This window comes from Mercenaria mercenaria, chromosome 14 (genome assembly GCF_021730395.1).
Source record: "Mercenaria mercenaria strain notata chromosome 14, MADL_Memer_1, whole genome shotgun sequence".
Classification (NCBI taxonomy): domain Eukaryota; kingdom Metazoa; phylum Mollusca; class Bivalvia; order Venerida; family Veneridae; genus Mercenaria; species Mercenaria mercenaria.
In genome coordinates, this window is record NC_069374.1 from 29,635,030 (window position 1) to 29,658,912 (window position 23,883).

Consider the following 23,883-nt stretch of genomic DNA (forward strand, 5'->3'; position numbering starts at 1 on the left):
GATAAAATCAATACAAACACGCGAACAAGCTTTGGTTCTGTATCCCTATTCATGCCCCGTCCTCGATATCAACACGTTTGATTTTGTTATCGTTAATGATGGGAATGGCGCAGTGGTTAGCAGGTTGGACTACAACGCCAGCGATCCGGGTTTGATTCCCGGTCGCGGCGTGTTAAGTGCTGTGTGATTTACTTAAAATGGTACTGTTTCCAGCAGTATCAGCCTGGACTGGATTCTGGTGATGTAAATATGACACCCGCCAGGTTCAGTTGGAAAGAAGTTGTTCAGCCCATTCCAGGTGGGGACTTTCGTCGACTACCCACGTTAAACAAGAAACTTTATCCTTTTCTAAATACTGAACGATACATGTAGCCAATGTAATTTAGGCGTAACGCGCGCGAATGATTGCATGCGTGTGTTTATAAATTGGGTATAGGGAAAACATCGCACCACATGGAACCAGACTGATTCTGTCCTGAAAAAAAATGTTCATAAAGACACCAGTAATTTAGATTTTTAAATATATTCACCATGCAGTAGCATAACATTTATCCGTCGATAAAATAAGAGGATTATGTTCCACGGCGTCTCCTAATGTCTACAAAGACAATTATGAACCAAGACGGATATCCGCTACCGGAAACAATACTGGCCAGAAAATCTTAGATTATCAACAGTCAGTGTTTCAGACTTAAAAATAGACGAAAAGCGCAGCAAAACCAAATAGATTTAACCTTTAGTTTGCCTTCTCACGATGCAAAATCAATGTATAATAATGTCAGTGGGTTGAGACTGTATCATTATACACAGTAAATAGAAATCTAGTATTGCAGAGGGAAAAAACTGTCATCAATTTTCCCCAATTATCATAAATGTCGCCATTGCGCGGGAGGCTTGCGCGAAGGGATCGATATTGAAAATTTCTCTTGAATGCTCCTGAATTTCTAACCATCTTTGGGAATACAGCGATATACCATAAATACAATAGTTCTAGTGGATCTAAATACAAGAAAATTCAAGCTTGGAAAAGTATGGCAGGTAGAGGATTTTTTTTCTTAAAATATATTATTGTATTTTTTCTTCTTCTTGTTGCTTTAAGAATATTCACATAGAATAAGAGTACAATATTGAAAGGACAAAATGTAACATATGGGAAACAATTTACTGTTTTTCCTGCAAGTTTACTTAAACAAGAGAATGTTGTATCAGTTATTGTACTATTTTTGTATTGGGGAATTAAATGAAGGCTTTTCAGTTCAACAAAATGTATTTAATTTGCAGTCATTAATTACACTTTGGGCAAAATGTAAATTGCAGCGAAATTTCACCAAATTAAGTATTATATAAATGAAACACGTGCAGATGTGAATATGTCATGTATTTTTAAATTCGTATCAATACATAGAAATAATTGAATTATCGTTTAACGAGTCTGCAATGTCAGCAGTGTCACAGTATAAAATTATGGATTATTAACTTGATAGAACTGCGGAGGAGGTAAAACAGTTTCTCAGTGACAATACCTGCTGGTATTGATTAATGGTTCGGAAAGTAAAAGTACGAAAGTGACTGATGAAGATAATGGAATAATTCCATAAAGTACAATAGTACTAAATAGGTAATCAAACAGCACTTCCGGGTTAGTCGGATAATGGCTGAAATTTTTCCCAGATAAAGTGGCATTTTCATGTTTTATTTAAGCCAGGTCTTGTTTTTATTTCATCGTGAACCTATACCTGACATTTTGGTAACATTTTCAAGAAGATTTTTTTTTGCATTTAAAGAAATGTAAACAAATCTTATAACACATGTGTTCATACCCACATTTTAACTGTCAGTCTCTCTTAAAAGATTCATGACCCCTACTTTTGTTGGTGATATTTTGTGGTTTATAGGTCATTTAAGAACACAAAGCTAGTAATATTTAAAAACAATGGGCCTGGCTACATGTTACAGCTCTCAGAAGATTGCTTTTTTTATATAGAACATATGGCAAATTTATTTTCTACTATATACCCATAACAATAGTAAAAACTTGTACTGTAGAATTTGAATGGTTTTATCTGGTCAATGCAATGTTCTGAGCGGGTTGAATCTGTTGCATCGCTGTAGGATAGTAGTTTTTACGTAAACATTTATTTAAATTGTTTTTGGATGCCAACAACTCGACCAAGTCTGAAGTTGTTTTCATTAGCGTAGCCGCTTCCTACTATGACAGAAGTCGCGTGTTTGATTCTCATAATTCTTCTTGAATATTTTGTTAGAAAGTCAGTTTGAAGTCTATAGAGAAGTTGTCAGCTTTTGTTTGCGGAGAAAAAAGTTATTAAAGATAAGCAATCGGCTTAATTGGTCGCCAGTGTAAGTTGTAAATTATATATTGTGTTCCTAATATGATACCGGAAAAAGAAACATTGTCCCATTTTCGTATTAGTATTCAGGTATGTAAAGTAAAATCCAAAGAGGAGATGGACCTAAACTGTCAAGTTTAGATTTTGTTAAGCAGTGTCCCATGAATATCAGTTTTATCCAGACATTTAGAAAGCAGCACAAATAAAAGAGAAGACGAAAATTGACAGACGGTGTTCATGTAACTGATACAAGAAATGTGTCTGTATTGTTTACTTTATTCGGCAAATTTTGTTGTTATTACTGCACGAAGCAGACTTTTTTCCTGTCTGATTCCAGACAATCGGAAATCAACATAAAATAGATTATTTCTGTTTAAGACAGTGTTCTTGATCGTTAAGATATTTTGTTAGCATATCAGGGGCGTAACTTGTTCTACTATTTGGCTCAAACTACGGGGGTCTTATATAGGCCTTCATAGGCTCTATCCCTGTGTTCGTTTGTAAAGCTAACAAGCATGTAACTGACCTAACAAACGTCCGAGGCAGGACAAGGGGGTAACGAGCCGTTAATGAATGTTCACTCGCAACTTAGGGATATCCGGGGGCATGCCAATCCCGAAATGTTTTGAATTGTAGAACAGTTCTGGTGTATTTTGGCGTACATTTGATTATATATTTCTTTCACAATTATAACAAAACACCTTTTCTTGTCTACAAGTTTGTTTCTGCCCTTAATAATGTGCCGTCGTAAAATAAATCGTCATAATAAGATCTTACTTAAGGAAGTTGACGCCTAATGGCATTCGGTAATTCTCGTGTTCTCCCATATACGATCTCGACAGACTACGCGATTTCATGGAAAGTCGCGTGTGCGTTCAGCAACATTTAAGTGCCATGAATGCCGAATTCCATACCGAGAGCACGTAATAATATGAACATTGCCGAGTGCCATTATATGTCCATTACCTTTAATGATCCCCACATTTTTCCCTAAGATTTCCGTTTAATATTTTCTAGCGTAAAATCCGGCACTAAAACAGTGTGTTCTAATTAAGACGTTCTTCTGTCGCTTTAAAATCTATTAAAACATTGAAACACTCCTCATCGGTTATGCGCCGCATGTAATTATTTACTAGGGTTACGCCCGTATGAAATTATTCCGCAGGTGTATATACATGTATGATATAACCTCTTCATATTGTTTATATATCAAAACACGGTTCCGCTATATATTATCTCTTAAATGAGAATATAGCAATAGGTCGGAACACAATTTCTGCCAACTTAGGAAACGACCCTTCCCATTTATTACCAAGCTTCCGAAGAATCCCATTATCTTGTGAATACATCACGTCTTCGTATACCTGAAAAATCTTACTAGCAAATACATCGTCTGCTTGAATTCTTGATCTAGCACTCCATATATAAATGGATTGATCACGTGATTTATGAAGTAAAGACGCAAGAAAAAGAAATAGACAGCTTTACTTGCATCGTTTAGTTTTTGGAGAATGTCGTCTGCGCATGCAATGATTGAGACAAGTATAAGGTATACAATGGTAGTAACAATGAAGACTAAGGTGACAATAAACATTATCAAAGTTTTTCGTCGCACACGTTTTGACTTCCTCAGCCTCGTTGAATGTTTTCTCAGTTTTTCCGATTTTGAGACATAATCTTTCTGGGCTGCATTTAAAAGCGATGACGTTTCGCCTATGTCTGTTACCCCGGAATCACTTATTTCTTCACATCTGTTTGCTACGTCTGAAGTGACCGAGCTAGGAGAGCCAACTGGATGGTTTTGTTTGATCTTCTTACTTCGTCGCCTTTCTTTAATGTTTGCCCCAAAGACATAAGCATATCTGCTGAACATAAACGCCAAGATGGCAGATATGACACCACTGACTATTGAAATATATATCAGTGGATAATTTGTTGATTCAAATTTGTCATCTTTTTCGCAGATTGTCACATTTACTGACATATTTTTGTACGTCTTTAATACGGAGCGTTCACCCCAAAGGAAAGGGGTGGGTAGAGCGATAAAAAATGCTACCACAGGTATACAAAAGCATATGATTTTTGCACATTTGGTTTTAATTTGCCAAGCAAGTGGTCGGCACACTTTTCTGTAACGGTCAATAGCGATTGCAAGAAGACATAGGACTTCTGCTGTCAGAGTAAAAACATTAAAGAACGATTTCACCTTACAAACCAGGTTAACATTATACACGTACCAGTAAATCTGAGTAATCATCTCCCCTGGCATTGTTGTCACAGTTGTCAGTATATCAATTACTGCCAAGCTAAAGACAAAGTATTTGTAATTACAAACATGGTACCGGAAACCGAACACGTAAAGAACCAGAAGATTTCCTACAAAGCCTAACACTATTTCGGCTCCAATAAACACAATGGTTGGCATAACAATGCGTTGCATGTCTTCATTCAAATATTTTGCCAGTTGCCTCGAGTCCGTCCAGGAACTTTTATTTGACACTAGATTAGATTCAGTTGACACTGAAAGCGAAGATATAGCAATATCCATGGTAAGTAACCAATTCTTTAAGTCCTTTGTAAACTGTTCTCGAAATCTAATTGTTTGTTGACTTATTGATAATCAATGTTCTAATATATTTTAGCACATTTGACTGTGCTCAATCTGAGAAAATCGTAGATTTTATGACAAATTAGCGAGAAAGGAAGAAATCTACTTAACAATCGGAGATACACTTACATATATTGTGCATGTTTACTTCCGTTTCAATTTAAAAAGTTCAAATTGTCTCCCTTATTGGAATATGTCCAAGATAATAAAATTGTAAGTTGGTGCCGTCATTCGGAATCCTCTGACTTTATCGCTGTTTTGTCTATGATATATCTCAGTTCTAAGTGTGACATATCTTGTATATTGTTAAATTAAATATTTGGAATTTCAAAAATAACACTTGTGTGTTTATAGAATATGTAGCAGAAGGCATTACTAAAGTAATAGTAATGATGATCAATATCTTAGCTGCATTTACATCATATTGTTACAAAAACATAGCTATAACAACAGAGTAATCCAATTGAAAGGACCTACTTACTTTAAGAGAGTATGAAAGGGATATAATTGAGCAAAGTCTCCCATTAGGTTGATACAAAGTTAAGTACGACTTGACTTGATCTGATGTTGTTATCTTTTCCGGCCCTGTTTGATCATGGAACCTACTCATGTTGTTGTAGACTTATAAGAAAGTTCCGATAAAGCCGGTGCTACGGGTTGTGAGGTTTTGTTTCATATTTCATTATTTTTCATGAACCAAGCCATCTATTATTCTGGACACTAACCACGTCGCTAAAGGGTTAACCCAACAGCAGGGAAGTGAGTTTTAATCTTGTTGTCAGTACACTTCTCCCCCTTTACTTTTCAGAGCTGATAAGCTCTCCAGAATGACTCTCAATGTACACCGTACATGTCCTTCAAACACTTCTGACAACAGTTAAGTAAACATTGAGGAGAAAATACAAAGGTCTCTACCGAGCTCGAACCCGGGACCTCGTGTTCCGTAGATGGACACTATAACCACGTCGCTAACGGGTTAACCCAACCAGAAGACTGTTGGAAGTGAATTTTAAACCTACTATCATTAAAAGTTTAACCTGGTGGCAAGTGATTTTGCCTTTGCGACCAGATCATGGTCTGCACTGTCCACTATTCAGTCAGTAAATTTTCAGTGAAACCCCCTTTGAATGATAAGTGGAACTGCCCATTTTTGAATAATTGAATAATGGACCAGTCCATTTTAGAAATAGAGCAGGGTAAGGGTTAAACAGACTCAGTCAAATCCACGACGTTGCCTGGTTGCTTTCTATGCTTCTAAAGGATCTTTGCATATATTTGATTACAACATATAGAAAACATCCTGTTGGGTGATAAATTGATAAATTATGTTAACTGGATATAATTTAAATCATATAAAAAAGTAACAATAAACCCCTGCTTTTGAAAATAACGTGCAGACCTGGACATTTGAGCCTAAACGGTAGCTAGGCTGCTGCATATACGTTCAATAAGCTAGTGATTAATTATTTCATAAAGTTTTACCGGTTATGCTACAAAAATAACAAGAACTTGTCAGGTACTATTTAACTTAAAGTAGTCATCCTTCAGGATCCGTGACGTCACGTGGGTATTATTCATTTAATGTACAATCATGGCGGATGCGCTGATCCCTTTTTCTGCATTTGAATTTGCAACTCGGGGCATTCTTGCCGCATGGAGTTAACTAATCCAGGAATAAAACTAGCTTTATTGAACAAATGCCTATGGATATGAGGTTTCACGTTTTATTCGAGTGGAATACCGATTTTTGAATTTCTTTTACTTCATGAAGGTACTATATAAAATTGAAATTTAGTTACAAAGCCACTGTCAGGTTCCATGGTTATAGAACTGTTCTGAGAATGGTCAGTTTCCGGTTTAGCTCAGAAAAAGCAATCACATATACTTGAGTTTTGAAACTGGTTCGGTTAAAACATTGAGCCAAAGTTTTGAACTTATATGTAGATTTAGATCTAATAACAAGTATTACGCCTTTAATCAAGCATTCTGAGATAAGGTTTTGTATAAATCTACAACTGCTGTGTATACGAGATTCAGGGTTATTAATTTAGTTTGAACATCATCATGGCTGTATCTTAAAAAAAAATTTCTATTGCATTAATACAATTTCAGTTTTCCATTTTATCTTTTCAGGAACTATGGCGGCAAAGGTCAAGGACAGGGTGGGAACATTTTGGAGCAGTGTCAACAGGAAGAAGACCATTACGGAAGACTTTCATGATACACCGCTGAAAAAATGTTTGAGTACTTTCGATATGACCCTTCTTGGCGTCGGACAGATGGTCGGGGCCGGAATATACGTTCTTACAGGTACGTATAATTTGAGCCGCGCCATGAGAAAACCAACATAGTGCGTTTGCGACCAGCATGGATCCAGACCAGCCTGGGCATCCGCGCAGTCTGGTCAGGATCCATGCTGTTCGCTTTCAAAGCCTATTGCAATTAGAGAAACCGTTGGCGAACAGCATGGATCCTGACCAGACTGCGCGGATGCGCAGGCTGGTCTGGATCCATGCTGGTCGCAAACGCACTATGTTGGTTTTCTCAAGGCGCGGCTCATTTGTAGTTACATTTGAATTTGAAATTAGGGGTTGTTCCTTTATTTGATACGATGTTGTAAACTTAATTAACTAGGGATGAAATTCCAAACCCGCATTTTCTTATAAGACACCCTTATTAGGATTTTGCAAGACACGGTTCCCTGACAGACTCAAAATGTAACGTTTCGAACTTCCGTTTTAAAATCCCTCTTACATTAAAAAAAAGAAGTGCTTATTCAGATTTCCAATTACACGATTTTCAAATATATCACTTCCGGAATCACAGCATAGTTTTGCCGAAGGTAATTTTAGATAACACTTTCTTCCCTAATAAAGGTAATCAGATAGCGACTATCTCAACAGCCAGATTACAGATTATACAGAACCTAGTGAAGACCTTTCGTTCCTTTATCTGGGTATAATAATTTGATTTACCGAAACCAGCAGATTTCGTTTCGGTGAAGCACAGTTTTATCAGCTTTTTCGCAGAAAACAGCTTTTCACATTGTAAAAATCTTCTGGGTTCCCCTGATAATTCTGCCTGTCTTAACTGATATTTCAACGGACGACCCTCTGTAAATGACAGATTGTTAAACTCTCGTGACAGGACGGGTTGTGTTGGAAGATAACACCGCTCTGTCTGAACAAATCCGTTGGGAATTCTGATATCGTCCTCTGTTTCCTTGGATTAATTTATTGACTTTGGTACAGAATTTTCAAACAAGAAAACAGAATGTTTCATACACGTGTCATACATCTATAGTGACACACATTTGTTTAAACAGAAAAGCAACATAAAATAACACCAACTGCATAATCATCATATATATCACTATCAACACAAGCATTTATCACCACCTTATAAGTGACGATAGCAACAACATCACCATCATAGGCATAAACACAACAAATATCACCATCATAGGCATAAACAACACCAATACCACCATCGTAGGCATAAACACCACCAATATCACCATCATAGACATAAACACCACCAGTATCACCATCGTAGGCATAATCACCACATATCACCATCGTAGGCATAAACACCTCCAATATCACAATTGTAGGCATAAACACCACCAGTATCACCATCGTAGGCATCAACACCTCCAATATCACCATTGTAGGCATAAACACCACCAGTATCACCATCGTAGGCATCAACACCATCAATATCACCATCGTAGGCATCAACACCACCAGTATCACCATCGTAGGCATCAACTCCACCAATATCACCATCGTAGACATAAACACCACCAATATCACCAACATAGGCATAAACACCACCAATATCACAACCATAGGCATAAACACCGCCAATATCACCATCGTAGGCATAAACACCACCAATATCACCATCGTAGGCATCAACACCACCAGTATCACCATCGTAGGCATCAACACCACCAATATCACCATCATAGGCATAAACACCACCAATATCACCAACATAGGCATCAACACCATCAATATCACCATCGTAGGCATCAACACCACCAGTATAACTATCGTAGGCATCAACACCACCAGTATCACCATTGTAGGCATAAACACCACCAATATCACGAACATAGGCATAAACACCACCAATATCACAAACATAGGCATAAACACCACCAATATCACCATCGTAGGCATAAACACCACCAATATCACCATCGTAGGCATCAACACCACCAGTATCACCATCGTAGGCATCAACACCACCAGTATCACCATCGTAGGCATAAACCCCACCAATATCACCATCGTAGGTATAAACATCATAATAATCAATAACACCAAATAAAGGCCAGTAAAATCAGAAAACAACAAAATCTTCATCAGCAACAGCAACAGGGACGGCAATAAATATAAACCGCGCAACAAAAAAATTAGGCCCTAACTAAGTGATGAGAATTGAGTTTTCTTTTGTTTTTCTTCAGGAACTATTGTTAAAGACCTCGCTGGGCCAGCTGCAATCTTGTCCTACCTTTTCGCAGGAATCGCCGCCATTTTGTCAGCGCTTTGTTATGCCGAGTTTGGTGCCCGGGTACCGAAAGCTGGTTCCGCCTATTCGTACACATACATAGCCATAGGTGAAATTTGGGCGTTTGTAATTGGATGGAATGTTGTTCTGGAACACTTGCTTGGAGCAGCTTCTGTTGCGCGCGCATGGAGCGGTGCCATTGATGCACTCTTTAATGGTGAAATCAGAAAAAGCACGTTAGAAAACGTCGGATACCTAAGTCATGGATCACCGTGGATTTCTGATTACCCGGATTTTATTGCCATGTCAATCACTATACTAATTTTTGCAGTTATAGCTTCCGGGGCAAAGTTCACTGTACATTTCAACACGGTGTTCACAGTATTCAACTGTGTAGTCATACTATTTTTAGTATGCGCGGGATTTGCATTTGCGGACGAACGAAACTGGACGGAACATGGCGGTTTCTTTCCATACGGATTCGGAGGAGCACTTGCCGGAGCAGCAACATGTTTTTACGCATACATTGGATTTGAAGGAATCGCAGTCTCAAGCGAAGAAGCGAGAGAACCCGAGAAATCTATCCCCATAGCAACCATTACCTCGTTACTAGTTGTGTCAGTGATTTATATACTAGCAACCACCGCACTAACTCTAATTGTACCATATTATAAGGTAGATCCTGCTGCCGCATTTCCCGCCGCCTTTGCTACACGTGGTATCACGTGGGCGAAATATATAGTTGGAATCGGAACTCTGTTTGGAATTACCACCTCTCTACTTGGCAGTGCATTTTCTCTTCCGCGTGCAGTGTATGCCATGGCGCAAGACGGTCTTTTATTCAAATCACTAGCTTATGTACATCCAAAATTCCAAACGCCCGTCTTGGCTATAGTAATTTTTGGATCCATTTCTGCTTTGATGGCATTACTATTTGAAATAACTACACTAGTAGAATTTATGTCAATAGGAACATTGACTGCGTATACAATCGTATCAGCTAGTGTTATTGTTTTAAGATACCTTCCGGTCTATAAATGCCAGTTTAAACTGAAACCGGAAGAAGAACAGCAAATGCCGGATGATACCTCCCCTACTGAAGAGTCTTCTATAATTAGAAAATCAAAAAGTCAAGATGACTTCGGAAAACTAAAGCACAAATTACGTGCATTTCCTATCTTAAACCAGTTTGAAGCAGGAAATGCAGTGATGATTGCAACCTTTCTCTTATTCGTTAGCATCGTATGCACAAACGCATTATTGATATTCGGATATGACTATATAAGTCAAGGTTCCTGGTGGGCTATTCTTCTGCTGATAGTGTTCGTTGCCATGGTGGTCACGTGCTATCTTGCGATGGTTGCGCACGAGAAGAATGACGCTTTCCTAACATTTCAGGTAAGAAAACCCTTTCATTCATGTTGATCAATATAAGTTAAATAATGTAAATATTCAGGCAATGTAAATATTCTTCTGGATGGTACAATCAAAGGCATTACATTTAACCTCTCATTTCGCGTCGGGAAGTTGTAATTTACGGAAACATGTAATTACATGTAAGAAAAAGAAAGATCATTGGTAGGTTACAACAACTGAACCGCTACAATTTGTACAACAGAATATGCTTTAGGACCTGTATGGCTGATATAGTTGAGTCATGTGCCACTGGTACGGAATTCCGTTTGTTCAAATCCTATCATCCATCGCACATCGCCCATTTATCAAAGTAGGATATTAGGATAGTAGGGTGATGGGATTATAAGATGATAGGATAGTAGGATGACGGTGGAAGGAAGCGATAGTAGGACAGTAGGATGACGGTGGTAGGAAGTGATAGTAGGATAGCATGATGACGGTGGTAGGAAGCGATAGTAGGACAGTAGGATGACGGTGGTAGGAACTGATAGTAGGATAGCATGATGACGGTGGTAGGAAGCAATAGTAGGACAGTAGGATGACGGTGGTGGGAAGCGATAGTAGGACAGTAGGATGACGGTGGTAGGAAGCGATAGTAGGACAATAGGATGACGGTGGTAGGAAGTAATAGTAGGATAGCATGATGACGGTGGTAGGAAGCGATAGTAGGACAGTAGGATGACGGTGGCAGGAAGTGATAGTAGGATAGCATGATGACGGTGGTAGGAAGCGATAGTAGGACAGTAGGATGACGGTGGTAGGAAGTGATAGTAGGATAGCATGATGACGGTGATAGGAAGCGATAGTAGGACAGTAGGATGACGGTGGTGGGAAGCGATAGTAGGACAGTAGGATGACGGTGGTAGGAAGTGATAGTAGGATAGCATGATGACGGTGGTAGGAAGCGGTAGTAGGACAGTAGGATGACGATGGTGGGAAGCGATAGTAGGACAGTAGGATGACGGTGGTAGGAAGCGATAGTAGGACAGTAGGATGACGGTGGTAGGAAGCGCTAGTAGGACAATAGGATGACGGCGGTGGGAAGCGATAGTAAGATAGTAGGATGACGATGGTTGGAAGCGATAACAGGATAGTAGGATTGCGATAACAGGATAACAGAATGACGTTGGTAGGAAGTGATAGTAGGATAGTATGATGACGGTGGTAGGAAGCGATAGTAGGACAGTAGGATGACGGTGGTGGGAAGCGATAGTAGGACAGTAGGATGACGGTGGTGGGAAGCGATAGTAGGACAGTAGGATGACGATGGTGGGAAGCGATAGTAGGACAGTAGGATGACGGTGGTTGGAAGCGATAGTAGGACAGTAGGATGACGGTGGTGGGAAGCGATAGTAGGACAGTAGGATGACGGTGGTGGGAAGCGATAGTAGGACAGTAGGATGACGGTGGTGGGAAGCGATAGTAGGACAGTAGGAGGACCGTGGTAGGAAGCGATAGCAGGATAGTAGGATTGCGATGTTTGGATGATAGGGTGACAATATCACTCTACTATCGCTAGCCAACCACTCTACTATCGCTAGCCTACCGCTGTACTATCAATCTGCTGTCACTGTCCTATCACAGTATTATCACTATCCTACCATTCTGCTGCAGCTAGCATACCACACTAATGTTACTAGTCTAACACTCTGCTGTCGCTAGCCTTCCACTCTAGTGTCACTATCCTACCATTCCATTGTCCCAATCCTACCATTCAACAGTCCTACTGTCTCTATCCTACTATTGTACTGCCACTATCCTACCACTGTATTGCCACTATCCTACTATTCTACTGCCACTATCCTACCACTGTATTGCCACTATCATACTACTCTTCTGCCACTATCCTACCATTCTACTGCCGCTATATTTCCATTCTATTGCTGCTATCCAACAATCTTCTGCCTCTGTCATACCACTCTACTGTCAATTTCCTACCATTCTACCATCGCTATCCTACCACTCAATTGCCACTATCCTACCACTCTATTGCCATTTTTCTACCATTTTATTGCCACCACTATCATACCTATCTATTGCCACTATCCTACCACTCTAAGGCCACTATCCTACCACTTAATTGCCACTATCCTACCATTCTACTGACACTATCCTACCATTCTACTGCCACTATCCTACCATTCTACTGACACTATCCTACCATTCTACTGCCACTATCCTACCATTCTACTGCCACTATCCTACCACTCTATTGCCACTATCCTACCACTCTATTGCCACTATCCTACCACTCTATGGCCACTATGCTACCACTCTATTGCCACTATCCTACCACTCAATGGCCACTATGCTACCACTCTATTGCCACTATCCTACCACTCAATGGCCACTATCCTACCACTCAGTTGCCACTATCCTACCATTCTACTGCCACTATCCTACCACTTACTGCCACTATCCTACCACTCTATTGCCACTATCCTACCATTCTACGGTCACTATCCTACCACTCTTCTGTCGCCTTACTCTTCTCCTATCTTCGCGTTGATTACTACTGAAATCATGAAACAAAATGGATGATATTGGTAACAAAATAGTATGAGTTGGTGGCAATATTTCAACCTATCATTACCTATCCTACCATTCCATTTTGATAATGATAAAATGATATAAATTAAACAGAAGTAAATACTCTGGTGTCGCATTTTGTAAGTGTTGACACTCATCAATATTTCTTGCGTTCAGAGCAAAACATACTTTTAATGTGACATATATGATGTAGTAAATACTCAACATTACTCCTTTTGAAATTGGTTCCAAAATGTCTTGTTTATTTTAAAACTGTACTTAAATAAAAATGGCATCTATATTTCTAGCAACAATCGAGTCAATAAGCACATGCATATTCAATGGATTTGTTACGTTTCCTTTCATTGTATTTAACCGCCAGCCTGTAACGAGCAGCGTTATCAACTGCTTGTCCCTAGAGTCATAAATATTTCAAAATGTCGCGTGCGAGAAAACGGTTTTGACAGCAGGGGTATTTCGCATTTCATTTGATTATGGTGACATGCACGCAGCGACATAACACTCCAGATATGACATTTTGTTTATGTTTTCTATAAAAAATATCACCCACCGTGGAAGCAAAAATATAATGCGAACAGTTACACTGTTAGATAGAACCAAAACCAGGATCGAACATTGTACACCCTTTATAAAGACCTGACACAAATTACCTTTCATGATGTTTTGGCGCAAGAGGTCGAACTTGGCTTCATATGATATATTACTTAATGCTATGATTCATAAAAATAGTTTTAAAATTTAGCCATATTTAGTTTCTGGTTTCTATTTCGCGTTGAGTTACAATGATACCGAAACGTCAATATTTTCCATACACTGACTGAATTTCATACCAGGTGCATACGTTACGTAATTTAATATCTGTCGCTGCATTAGTTATTTTATTTAGTTCAGTATTGTAAATCTTCTTAAGGCTACCGAACAAATTTATAATATTTACATTACATTATTTATACGATTAGATATGTATGCAATAAAAAGATTATTGTCTTTGCATCGGGAAGAATATTGCGCAGCTTTATTTCCGATTTCAGAACTCGCGCGTATTTCCCGATACAAAGCTAATAAGCTATAATTACGAGTGACAGTCGTACAGCACAGATCTCTGTTAGATACGCACAAACGGATGCCCTGGTGGCCTAGTTGTAACATGCATGAATAACAATCTAGAGGCCCAGTATTAGAATCTCGATCTTGGCACTGGAAATGTTTGAGATACACTCGAGTGTTTTCTGCTCAACTGAGAGGCCAGTACTGATTCTCGCCACGAAAGACGGCTTAACATGTGTCGGTGTTCGACATATGGCACGCTTAAGAACCAAGCTGCACATTCGCAAATTAGCTGGACATGCTTTTGTCTAAAATCTCTCTCTCTCGTCCGGACGACATATAAATAAAAGGCAATATTTCTTTCCTGGATTTCCCTGATGCCTAAACACTTTCAGATTTTAGAAGAAAAAAAACAACATATTTTATCACTATATCCATGTTTCTCTCCATCTTTCCGTTATTTCATTCTTTTCTTGAAGTAAAATACTGGTGGATTTACAATCTTACTGGTTGCTTTTTATTTGCTTTGTATCTTATCTCAGCAAGTCAGTGGTAGTTCAGAATATCAGAAACTACATGTATTCTGTATAAGACAATATTTCATTGATTTTCCTACAGACTGTTGACAGATTGTAAATTGTCAACGCTAAGGTGTTTAATTAACTCTGAAAATGCGAGTAGCATTATGGACAACATGATAATTACGCGGATATTATTATATGACCTTTTTACCAGTATTAAACCTCAACCAGAAAAAAAAGCCTAGACTTCCCTTTTCAGCCTGCATGTATTATTAATATGTTTTAATGTGTTTTGTCGTACTCTCATTTGATTATTTTGACTTCAAGTTTAAAATAGTGTTTGTAGTACAGACAAGAGTTTGGCTGATGGGATTAGTTGGCACATATTCTTGCATAAAAACTACTTTTTTCACTGATCTGCCCATGTATTAACGGGAGAAAAATCGGCTGTTAATGCATGTTTTTTTTTTGAACAATGTACTTACTCGCTCCTCGCTCTGTTCTCTTTTGTGAATTCGGCGTCATTTCAGTTTTTGTATCATAGCTTGGTGTTTTTTTTCTAAACAAATTTGGTGCAGGTAATTCGTATACACTGAGTACAGGATGCGGTAACTAAAAGTGTCAAGTATTTAATACCCGCACGCTAGTTACCGCACTGTTGGATAGGGAGGTATGCCAGCGTGTCTGGAACAGTAGACAACGAAGTGTACTTCATTGATTTTCTGCTCTAGCATTGGTTTATTTTACCTGGGCTTTACACATTTGTAAAGCAAGGATTTTAAGTACTCACTGAACTGCTGTATATGGCAATGTGGAACGCCTACAACTACCATATATGGATAGCTATGATACAAAACAGAAAGAACATTAAAACTCTCGGGTAAACGATTTATACTCGGGGGCTACGCCCCCTCGTACAAATCGTTTACCCTCGAGTTTCAATGCTCTTTCTATTACTTGTCGATGACCGTGAATGTATTGAGCTGCATGTAACTTGTGCGATTGTTTGTTTCAGTTAGGAATCATATTAATGATTTTGGGAAGTATCAGTCGGTATGTTTTTATCTAATTTCTCGCACAATTCATATAAATCTTGAAAGCTTGTCACTATGTTCAGGCCTAACTATAGTAAAGGAACCAACGTGGGAGACATCTGGTCTAGTCGCGTAATGGCGGACAGGTTTTTGAACAATTATTTTCCACTTGGCATGGCCACAGAGGTCTAAATTAAATCTGGTTTCTGATTAAATTTCATTGTGGATGTATTTTTGACATTTTGGTAGGAAAACTGGGACAGGGGGTTGTATTTGGTGAAGTAAAACTCAATTCCGGTATGAGTAGTACTTCCAGGTCTCAGCAGTGTGATTTTGATGTCATTTTAAAGTAAGCAAATGTGACAAGAGAAATCTCCCTTAGTAGATACATGACCCCTATTAATTTTCTCTTCATTTTGTTTCAGTTTTATCATAACTCTTTAAAATGAGGTAAGGATTTGTTTTCTGAAATGGGTCTAGCTATGTTTGGTAGCTCTTTAAAAAATGTCAGTTTTATATAGAATATATAGGGAATACTATTTACTGGGGTGTGACCTTCATACTCATCCGTACTCGAGATGTGTTCGTACTCAAAATAACTCGAATGTAAAGTGATTATTCTTTAAATTGTGTTCCTGTTAACCAAACTTTTAAGTAATATGAAAATTATTGGTATATAGTAACGTTGAGAAATGAAAAAATTCTTTTAAAAACCTTCAGTACCTGTTTTTTGTTGAGTTGTTGATTTGTGGGCCCCGGTTACGGATATTTAAAACATGTTTACTGTTTTCAAGAACAACAGGATGGTAATTTAAATTTGTACCGGAATCGTAATGTCATCACATATGAAAACAAAACAATAAATTTAGTCGTCTTGTCGTGTTTTTACGCAAGAATAGCGACATTACACGTTTGTTTTGTGTATTAACGTCTGCAGCCAAAGGGATGAATTGCCAATTAACCAAAAAATCTTTAACTTATGTAAAAAACTATCTAAATACGAAGTATATGTATTATGCAAGTATTCTTATATGTATGCAAAAAGAATTGAAGATGAAAAGTAAAATTAATACCGTCAAAACATAGCAGGAAAAAAACAACAACAACACAGAATACTATGTAAATGGAATCCAGACTTTGGTAATGTTACACTCAGAGAAATGTTCTATACAAAGCTTTCTGGTATTCTCATACAATCTAATGTTACAATATAATTCACATGAGATTTTTGCAGATTAGACAGTAATAATGAGTAAAACAACAGTATATCTGTCCGTGGACACAATTATGATATTTGATACGTGATGATTATAAAGACAGATCATAACATAAAACTAAAATAATTGAGCCGCGCCATGAGAAAACCAACATAGTGAATTTGCGACCAGCATGGATCCAGACCAGCCTGAATATCCGCGCAGTCTGGTCAGGATCCATGCTGGTCGATTTCAAAGCCTATTGCAATTGGAGAAACCGTTAGCGAACAGCATGGATCCTGACCAGACTGCACGGATGCGCAGACTGGTCTGGATCTATGCTGGTCGCAAATGCACTATGTTGGTTTTCTCATGGCGCGGCTCATATGTTCTGCATACAAAAGGTTTCGCAGGGAAGCCACAGCTGTTGGAAATGTGATTATCCTTCCAATGATAAAAAGTTTTGCTAACGACACAGGTGTTTTACTCACTAAGTATATTATTTTTGCTTCAGTTACCAAAGTCTACAACGAGAAAGAAATATAGAGAAAAAGAAACAAAAGTATTTTACACTGATTTTAAGAATGGCTATGAGAAAACCATAAAAATTGCTTAAATGCTGGAATGTATTTTTTTATTCTTAATTATGGCTTGTTAATTCAAAAACAATACTAATAGCTTTTGCAGGATTAAACGCCTTTACTAGTATTAAAACGTTTTTTTTTGGGTATAAATTTGATCAGAAGATGCTATTTTATTCTTTGGGAAAAATAACACACAAGAAGATCTTTTAACCCCAGATAACCAAATTAAATAAATAAAAAAAACCTTCATTAACAACGGAAAAGAAACAATCCCGTAAACAGCAAAAATATCCTCACAAACAACGAAACAGAACTAGTAAATCAGTAAGATAATTAGAATAAAAAACGTATAAATATATTGGATTTGGAATAGAATGAGGATGGGGCTTTGTTGTTATTTTGTACATTTAGAAATAGTTCGTAGTCTTTGTCGGTTACGTGTGCAACAAATACACATGTAAATATTTGATATAATGTAAATGTGAATTGTTCTAATCGACTTCTTCAGTTTCCAAATGAACACCAATGTTTACAATTAAATGGAATGAGTATACATATCTTGTATATCTTAGGTATAGTTCTTATGTCAGTGCCAGTCATGATTTTCCAGCAACAATATTTTTTGCTGGTACCCTTGTCAAGCGGTTATAAATGTGGACATTGAGCATGCGCGATATTCATGAGGCTTAATGCTTTTTGTGACTTTGGCTGAAATTCCTTCAGACTGTCTTTATTCAGTGATTTTTCATTGAGTGAAATAAAACATTTAACAAGTAAGATATGAAGTATGCTAATCTATATATTTGTTTCTTTCAAATATTCCAAAAGCCAAGGTGACCGATTATGAGATGTATAATTATATGATTATGTGTATGTGTGTGTGTTATTTTCAGATTCCCCTTGTCCCGTTGATACCAGCACTAAGCATAGCCTGCAATACAGCATTAATGATGAAGCTTGGCTATCTTACTTGGATACGACTTGGAATATGGATGGCCGTAGGTAAGTGCAAGCTAGTATTTGTATAACTCTTGTGCTGTCTTACCTTGTACGACTAGGAAAAATGTCGTAAGTACATATGAGCCGTGCCATGGGAAAACCAACATAGTGGGTGTGCGACCAGCATGGATCCAGACCAGCCTGCGCATCCGCGCAGTCTGGTCAGGCTCCATGCTGTTCGCTTTTAAAGCCTATTGGATTGGAGAAACTGTTAGCGAACAGCATGGATCCTGACCAGACTGCGCGGATGCGCAGGCTGGTCTGGATCCATGCTGGTCGCAAGCCACTATGTTGGTTTTCTCATGGCACGGCTCATATAAGCGCTGATAGTTACTTTCTATAACGCTAGTAATTTTCCAGATGGGTTAGACCTAGACTATGGATGGCTGTATCTAAAGTGCTAAATATCTATTTTCATAACACTATTACTTTCTCACTGAAATGCGACTTGGGATGGTCGTAGATATTTTATAGAGTTTTTCACACGAAGTCTTCTCTTCCTGAAAAATTAGAAACTGCACGTGAGTGGTTTAATAATTTGTGGCTTGAAACGAGGTGCCTTGAGGCAGCCGTGAAGTGACCCTGTCATATTTTCGGATCCTGGAGTAATGTAGTTCATTTAATGTATTGTACAGGTTTGGCTTGGTGGGTGTTGCACATGTTATATATATGTTGCGTTTATTTCTTTCCTGGTTTTTGACCAATTAGCATAAGTAAAAAGTTTTTAATTGCTGTAGAAAATTTCTCGCCTCGAGTTGAGACAATTTTCGCTGGCATGTAAACATCCTCTGTACAGTTTATATATTTCATCTGAATGCAACTTGCATTTTAGATGACCATACATTAATTCTAGATGAAAACTGAGTAAGTTATCTATATGCGATTTATTCTTGCTTTTGAATAGGTTTTCTCGTCTATTTTGCCTATGGTATGCGAAACAGTATTGAAGGGAAACCAATCACTTATGGTCCCATGATAACATACGGCGGCGAGGCGGATATGTCAACGGGTACTCTCTCAAGACTTGATGAAGAAGTCGTTCAACAGCAGCCTGACGTCAAAGAAGACACGAAAACTTATGGCACCTAACCCTCTGGGTAAATTCATCAATGAAAATAATGAGCTTGAATAAAGGCTTAGAACATGCATTTGTTCTAATAAGTTTTTAGATTTGAAATATGACAAGAGTTAAACTTACATTTAAGTTAATGAAGCTTTGATTGCATATTTACTCTGAATACAATTTTTGAATAATTTCAGTAGGAAATACTTAATAGAAAATTTATTAGAAAATTTATTAAATTCCAGATTAAACAAGAAAGTAAATAATAAATAATCAGTTCAACTTCGAAGTTCTAGTGAAAACATCCATTTAAGTTAGGTTACCTATTGTTCCTAAAAGTGTTTTTTACATTACTAAAAGAATATTGCTGTTCTGGACTTGCGCAATTATTCACTCATTGTAATTCACCTAGTTCATGAGTTTTCGCTAAAATCATGGTTCATGTTTCTTCTGTTGAAAAGATCTAGATAATGTTGCCGGAGAAACCTCCCGGAAGATCCAAAACAAAACTCTTTTACGGATGATAAATCAAATTACAAATGAGTTATTTCTTAATCATTGTTGAATCCCTTTGTGGCAACACCATCTTATCTGTATCTGAGCCGTGCCATGAGAAAACCAACATAGTGGGTTTGCGACCAGCATGGATCCAGACCAGCCTGCGCATCCGCGCAGTCTGGTCAGGATCCATGCTGTTCGCTTTCAAAGCCTATTGGAATTGGAGAAACTGTTAGCGAACAGCATGGATCCTGACCAGACTGCGCGGATGCGCAGGCTGGTCTGGATCCATGCTGGTCGCAAACCCACTATGTTGGTTTTCTCATGGCACGGCTCATCTATTTTAATGCCATTATATTTTTACCAGTAATAATTGAAATGTTCGAACCAGAAATAGATAATAAAAAAGTATACATGAGACAATTTGGACATGTAACATAGACTCGTTATGGTAGTACGGTTTGTGAACGTTTAAGAGATGCGCTGTTTGGTTTAGTTAACAACATGTAACAGATAATGTAAAATGCACCTTGACCTCTTTATTCATATTGCAGGAGGATTACAAATAAGTGCGTACGAGAAAGAAAAAAAAGACAAGACAAGCCAGAACAAATGCCAAAATATGTATGCTGAAGACTATCGGAGAGAAATAAAGAAATGTTTACAGACATTAGTGTTCTTTTAGCAAATAAATATTGCTAAATAAATTGTGTATTAAAGTAAGCTTTATGTTGTAAGGCTTATAGTGCTTGTAAGTTGTGTTATGTCTCGTGCTGTAATACACTGCCTTTATACATTATTTAGAGACAGTGTGAAAGATGCTACTGATCGTACATATATAAGAAGGGTATGACCACACTAATAGTTTAGTTCTTGCCTGACGCCAAACTCCAAGCAGCGACTATTTCTCTTCACTACCGTCAGAAATACCACATGAGCATAAATATCACATGACCTTTGAAGGGAAATTCAGATATTGTTGGTAATAATATTTGGAAAGCGAAAAAAAAAACAAGTAAAAAAAAAAAGAAAGAAAAAAAAACCACACCACCACCACCAACAACAAAACAGAAAACAAACAAACAAACAAACAAATAAAAAACTAGTTATATTTATTCCAAAGCTACATATCCTGACATGACATAGGTATGACACCTTGCCAATTTCATGAATATATATTTATTATTTTATCCAGAAAATAAATACATTTTGTTTGTAATATACGAATCAAAGACACAATTTCCAATAAAATATAAACTATATGATGTTTGAGGAATTCAGAGGGAGTTGTATTTTACATGAGTCTCTCGTTATGGTAGATCGGTTAATTAATGTTAAACTTAAACATTTACTCGTGCATATATTCCATCAATAACATTTTACACAATAATGACAAGAAACCAGTAATCACTCTGTTTCGCAGTTAATTCTTACTATAGACAATTCTGATGCATATACAAAAACATTTTTTCCGTTTACAGTCCTTGGAAAAAATTGCACGTAAAACATATTTGTCAGTTGTTCATAAAAACAGTGTCTCTTTTCTATTCATCAATCTGTTCACTTTTAACTTTTTTGGATTATCAAATACATGCAAGTACAGTTTATTGTATTTCCTCTGCTTGTGAAAAAGAAAAAACCTTTACATAATACCATTTTCTGATTTTGAAACTTTACATAAAACCATTTTCTGATTTTGAAACTTTACACAATGCCATTTTCTGATTTTGAATGTGACAAACTGAAACCAGCCAGGAATTGGAAACAAGAAACATTTGATATCGGTCAAATTTCATTATCAAGTGCAATAAGGTATAACTGTTTCACGAAACAGACTCACTCAAACCGAGTCTGCTATGATTTTGCTTGATTGCATTCTGTGCCTCCAAAGGATCTTCTTATTATATCAGACACACTGGTTGTGTTTATGTATCCAGATTTCATTCATATTCTAAAATTATAGTTGTTTTGTCAATATATTATATAAATGTTACTATTTTTAAATATATTTTATTGTAAATAAATATTTATTCGAGTAAATCTTTAGCTTATTTTTTATTTACATGCGCTCCTCAGCCAATAAATTGAACAAAAAATTTATATTTTAACTATATAAAATGAAAGAAAAATGGTCCACGTGCACATAAATAAAGAGGTATTTTTATCCCAATTTACAAATTCGATGTGTCTTACTCGCAGCAATTCGGTGCATCTAAGTTCTTCACTTGTCCTTTGAAAGCCACGGAGTCCATTCATTTTCACTATAATGTTATTCATCTTCAGCAGGCGCAAGGGGTTGTGACTGGTATTCCACATATTGTTACTTCCCATGTACAGAAACAATCAAACCGAGTATGCTATTCATATTGCTAGATTGCGTTCTATACGTCTAAAGAAATATCTTACAGATTTTAATACTAAACGCAGTCAAAGCTTGAAATTAATGTTATTTAAGAAAGAAATCATAAAAGGAAAAAAGCATACCTGTAATGATTATCACTTTTTTGTAAGAAATAATTGGTGCTTTACAGGGGTGTATGTCTTAGGTAGCCATTGCAGTTGGTGCACGACTAAATGGTAGACATCTATAAAAGTATTATTTAAAGTGCATCAAACAGGTTATATCAGTTGAATAGGTATGATATTCTTCTATCAAAGATTTGAGTATAAACCCTTTGTTCAATTGTCGTTTCGCATGAGGGAGATACAAGTTGCATTTATTTACTGAAATAATATGTCAGTTAAATCAAGATTTACGATGGTTTGGCTTCACAAGTAAATAAAACTTTAAATTATGTAGAAGAAATGATTAAACGTTAATGAAGTTAGCCCAACAATCAAGCAATTTTCTTTTTTTGGCTTAAAGAAGGCAATCACAAGTTACGCAGGAGGTAACGACATTTTAGCTTGAACATTTTCCTCTTCTGTTTTTCTTCTTTGAACGAACAGAGTCTGTGGGCTTGTCATGTCTTATTTTATATTGCAGATGTTATTTTGCAAGACGATTAATATATTGTATGCGCTTCTTTGTCATGTCTTATTTTATATTGCAGATGTTATTTTGCAAGAGGATTAATATATTGTATGCGCTTCTTTGACAGATAAGGCTAAGTAAATACGACGTCTTCGAGTGCGGGTACCGCATATGCAGTGGTCATTATCAAATGCTTTAACCAAGTATGTCAAGCTGTTTTAGTATTCGCACACTGAGGAAGCACTGAATTATTCTTATCTCTGCTGCTTGGAACAGAATACAAAGAATAGTGACATTTAAAGTAATGTTGAAGTCATCTTTTTAAAGCTGGTATGAAGAACTGTTCAGTCAGACTCATACCAAAACGAAATAATTTTGATTCGAACGGAATCCCTTTAAACAAAACCCTATATTAGTATAATGTTTGTATGTATGGTTGTGTACATAAAAAACATATACACGTTACAGCAAATGAAACCTACAGTCTGCCCTAGGAAGGTCAATTGGGAGCTTAAACGGATTATGCA

General features: G+C 37.3%; 1 protein-coding gene across 4 annotated transcripts in view; it reads left to right on the forward strand.

The window, feature by feature from the left end:
* The window catches only part of LOC123527137 (cationic amino acid transporter 4-like), a 32,644-nt gene extending 10,222 nt beyond the window's left edge, over positions 1-22,422 (forward strand). For 3 of the 4 annotated variants that reach the window (XM_053523149.1, XM_045306423.2, XM_045306422.2), the window contains exons 2-6: positions 7,090-7,266; positions 9,431-10,872; positions 18,716-18,824; positions 19,726-19,918; positions 20,937-22,422. In XM_053523149.1, the coding sequence (XP_053379124.1) occupies positions 7,095-7,266; positions 9,431-10,872; positions 18,716-18,824; positions 19,726-19,910 (1,908 nt within the window). In that variant the 5' untranslated portion in view covers positions 7,090-7,094 and the 3' untranslated portion in view covers positions 19,911-19,918; positions 20,937-22,422. Of the gene's footprint in view, positions 1-864; positions 1,039-7,089; positions 7,267-9,430; positions 10,873-18,715; positions 18,825-19,725; positions 19,919-20,936 lie in introns of those variants that run through there. The other variant, XM_045306421.2, reaches the window with a different exon arrangement.
* The last annotated feature ends 1,461 nt before the right edge of the window (positions 22,423-23,883 follow it).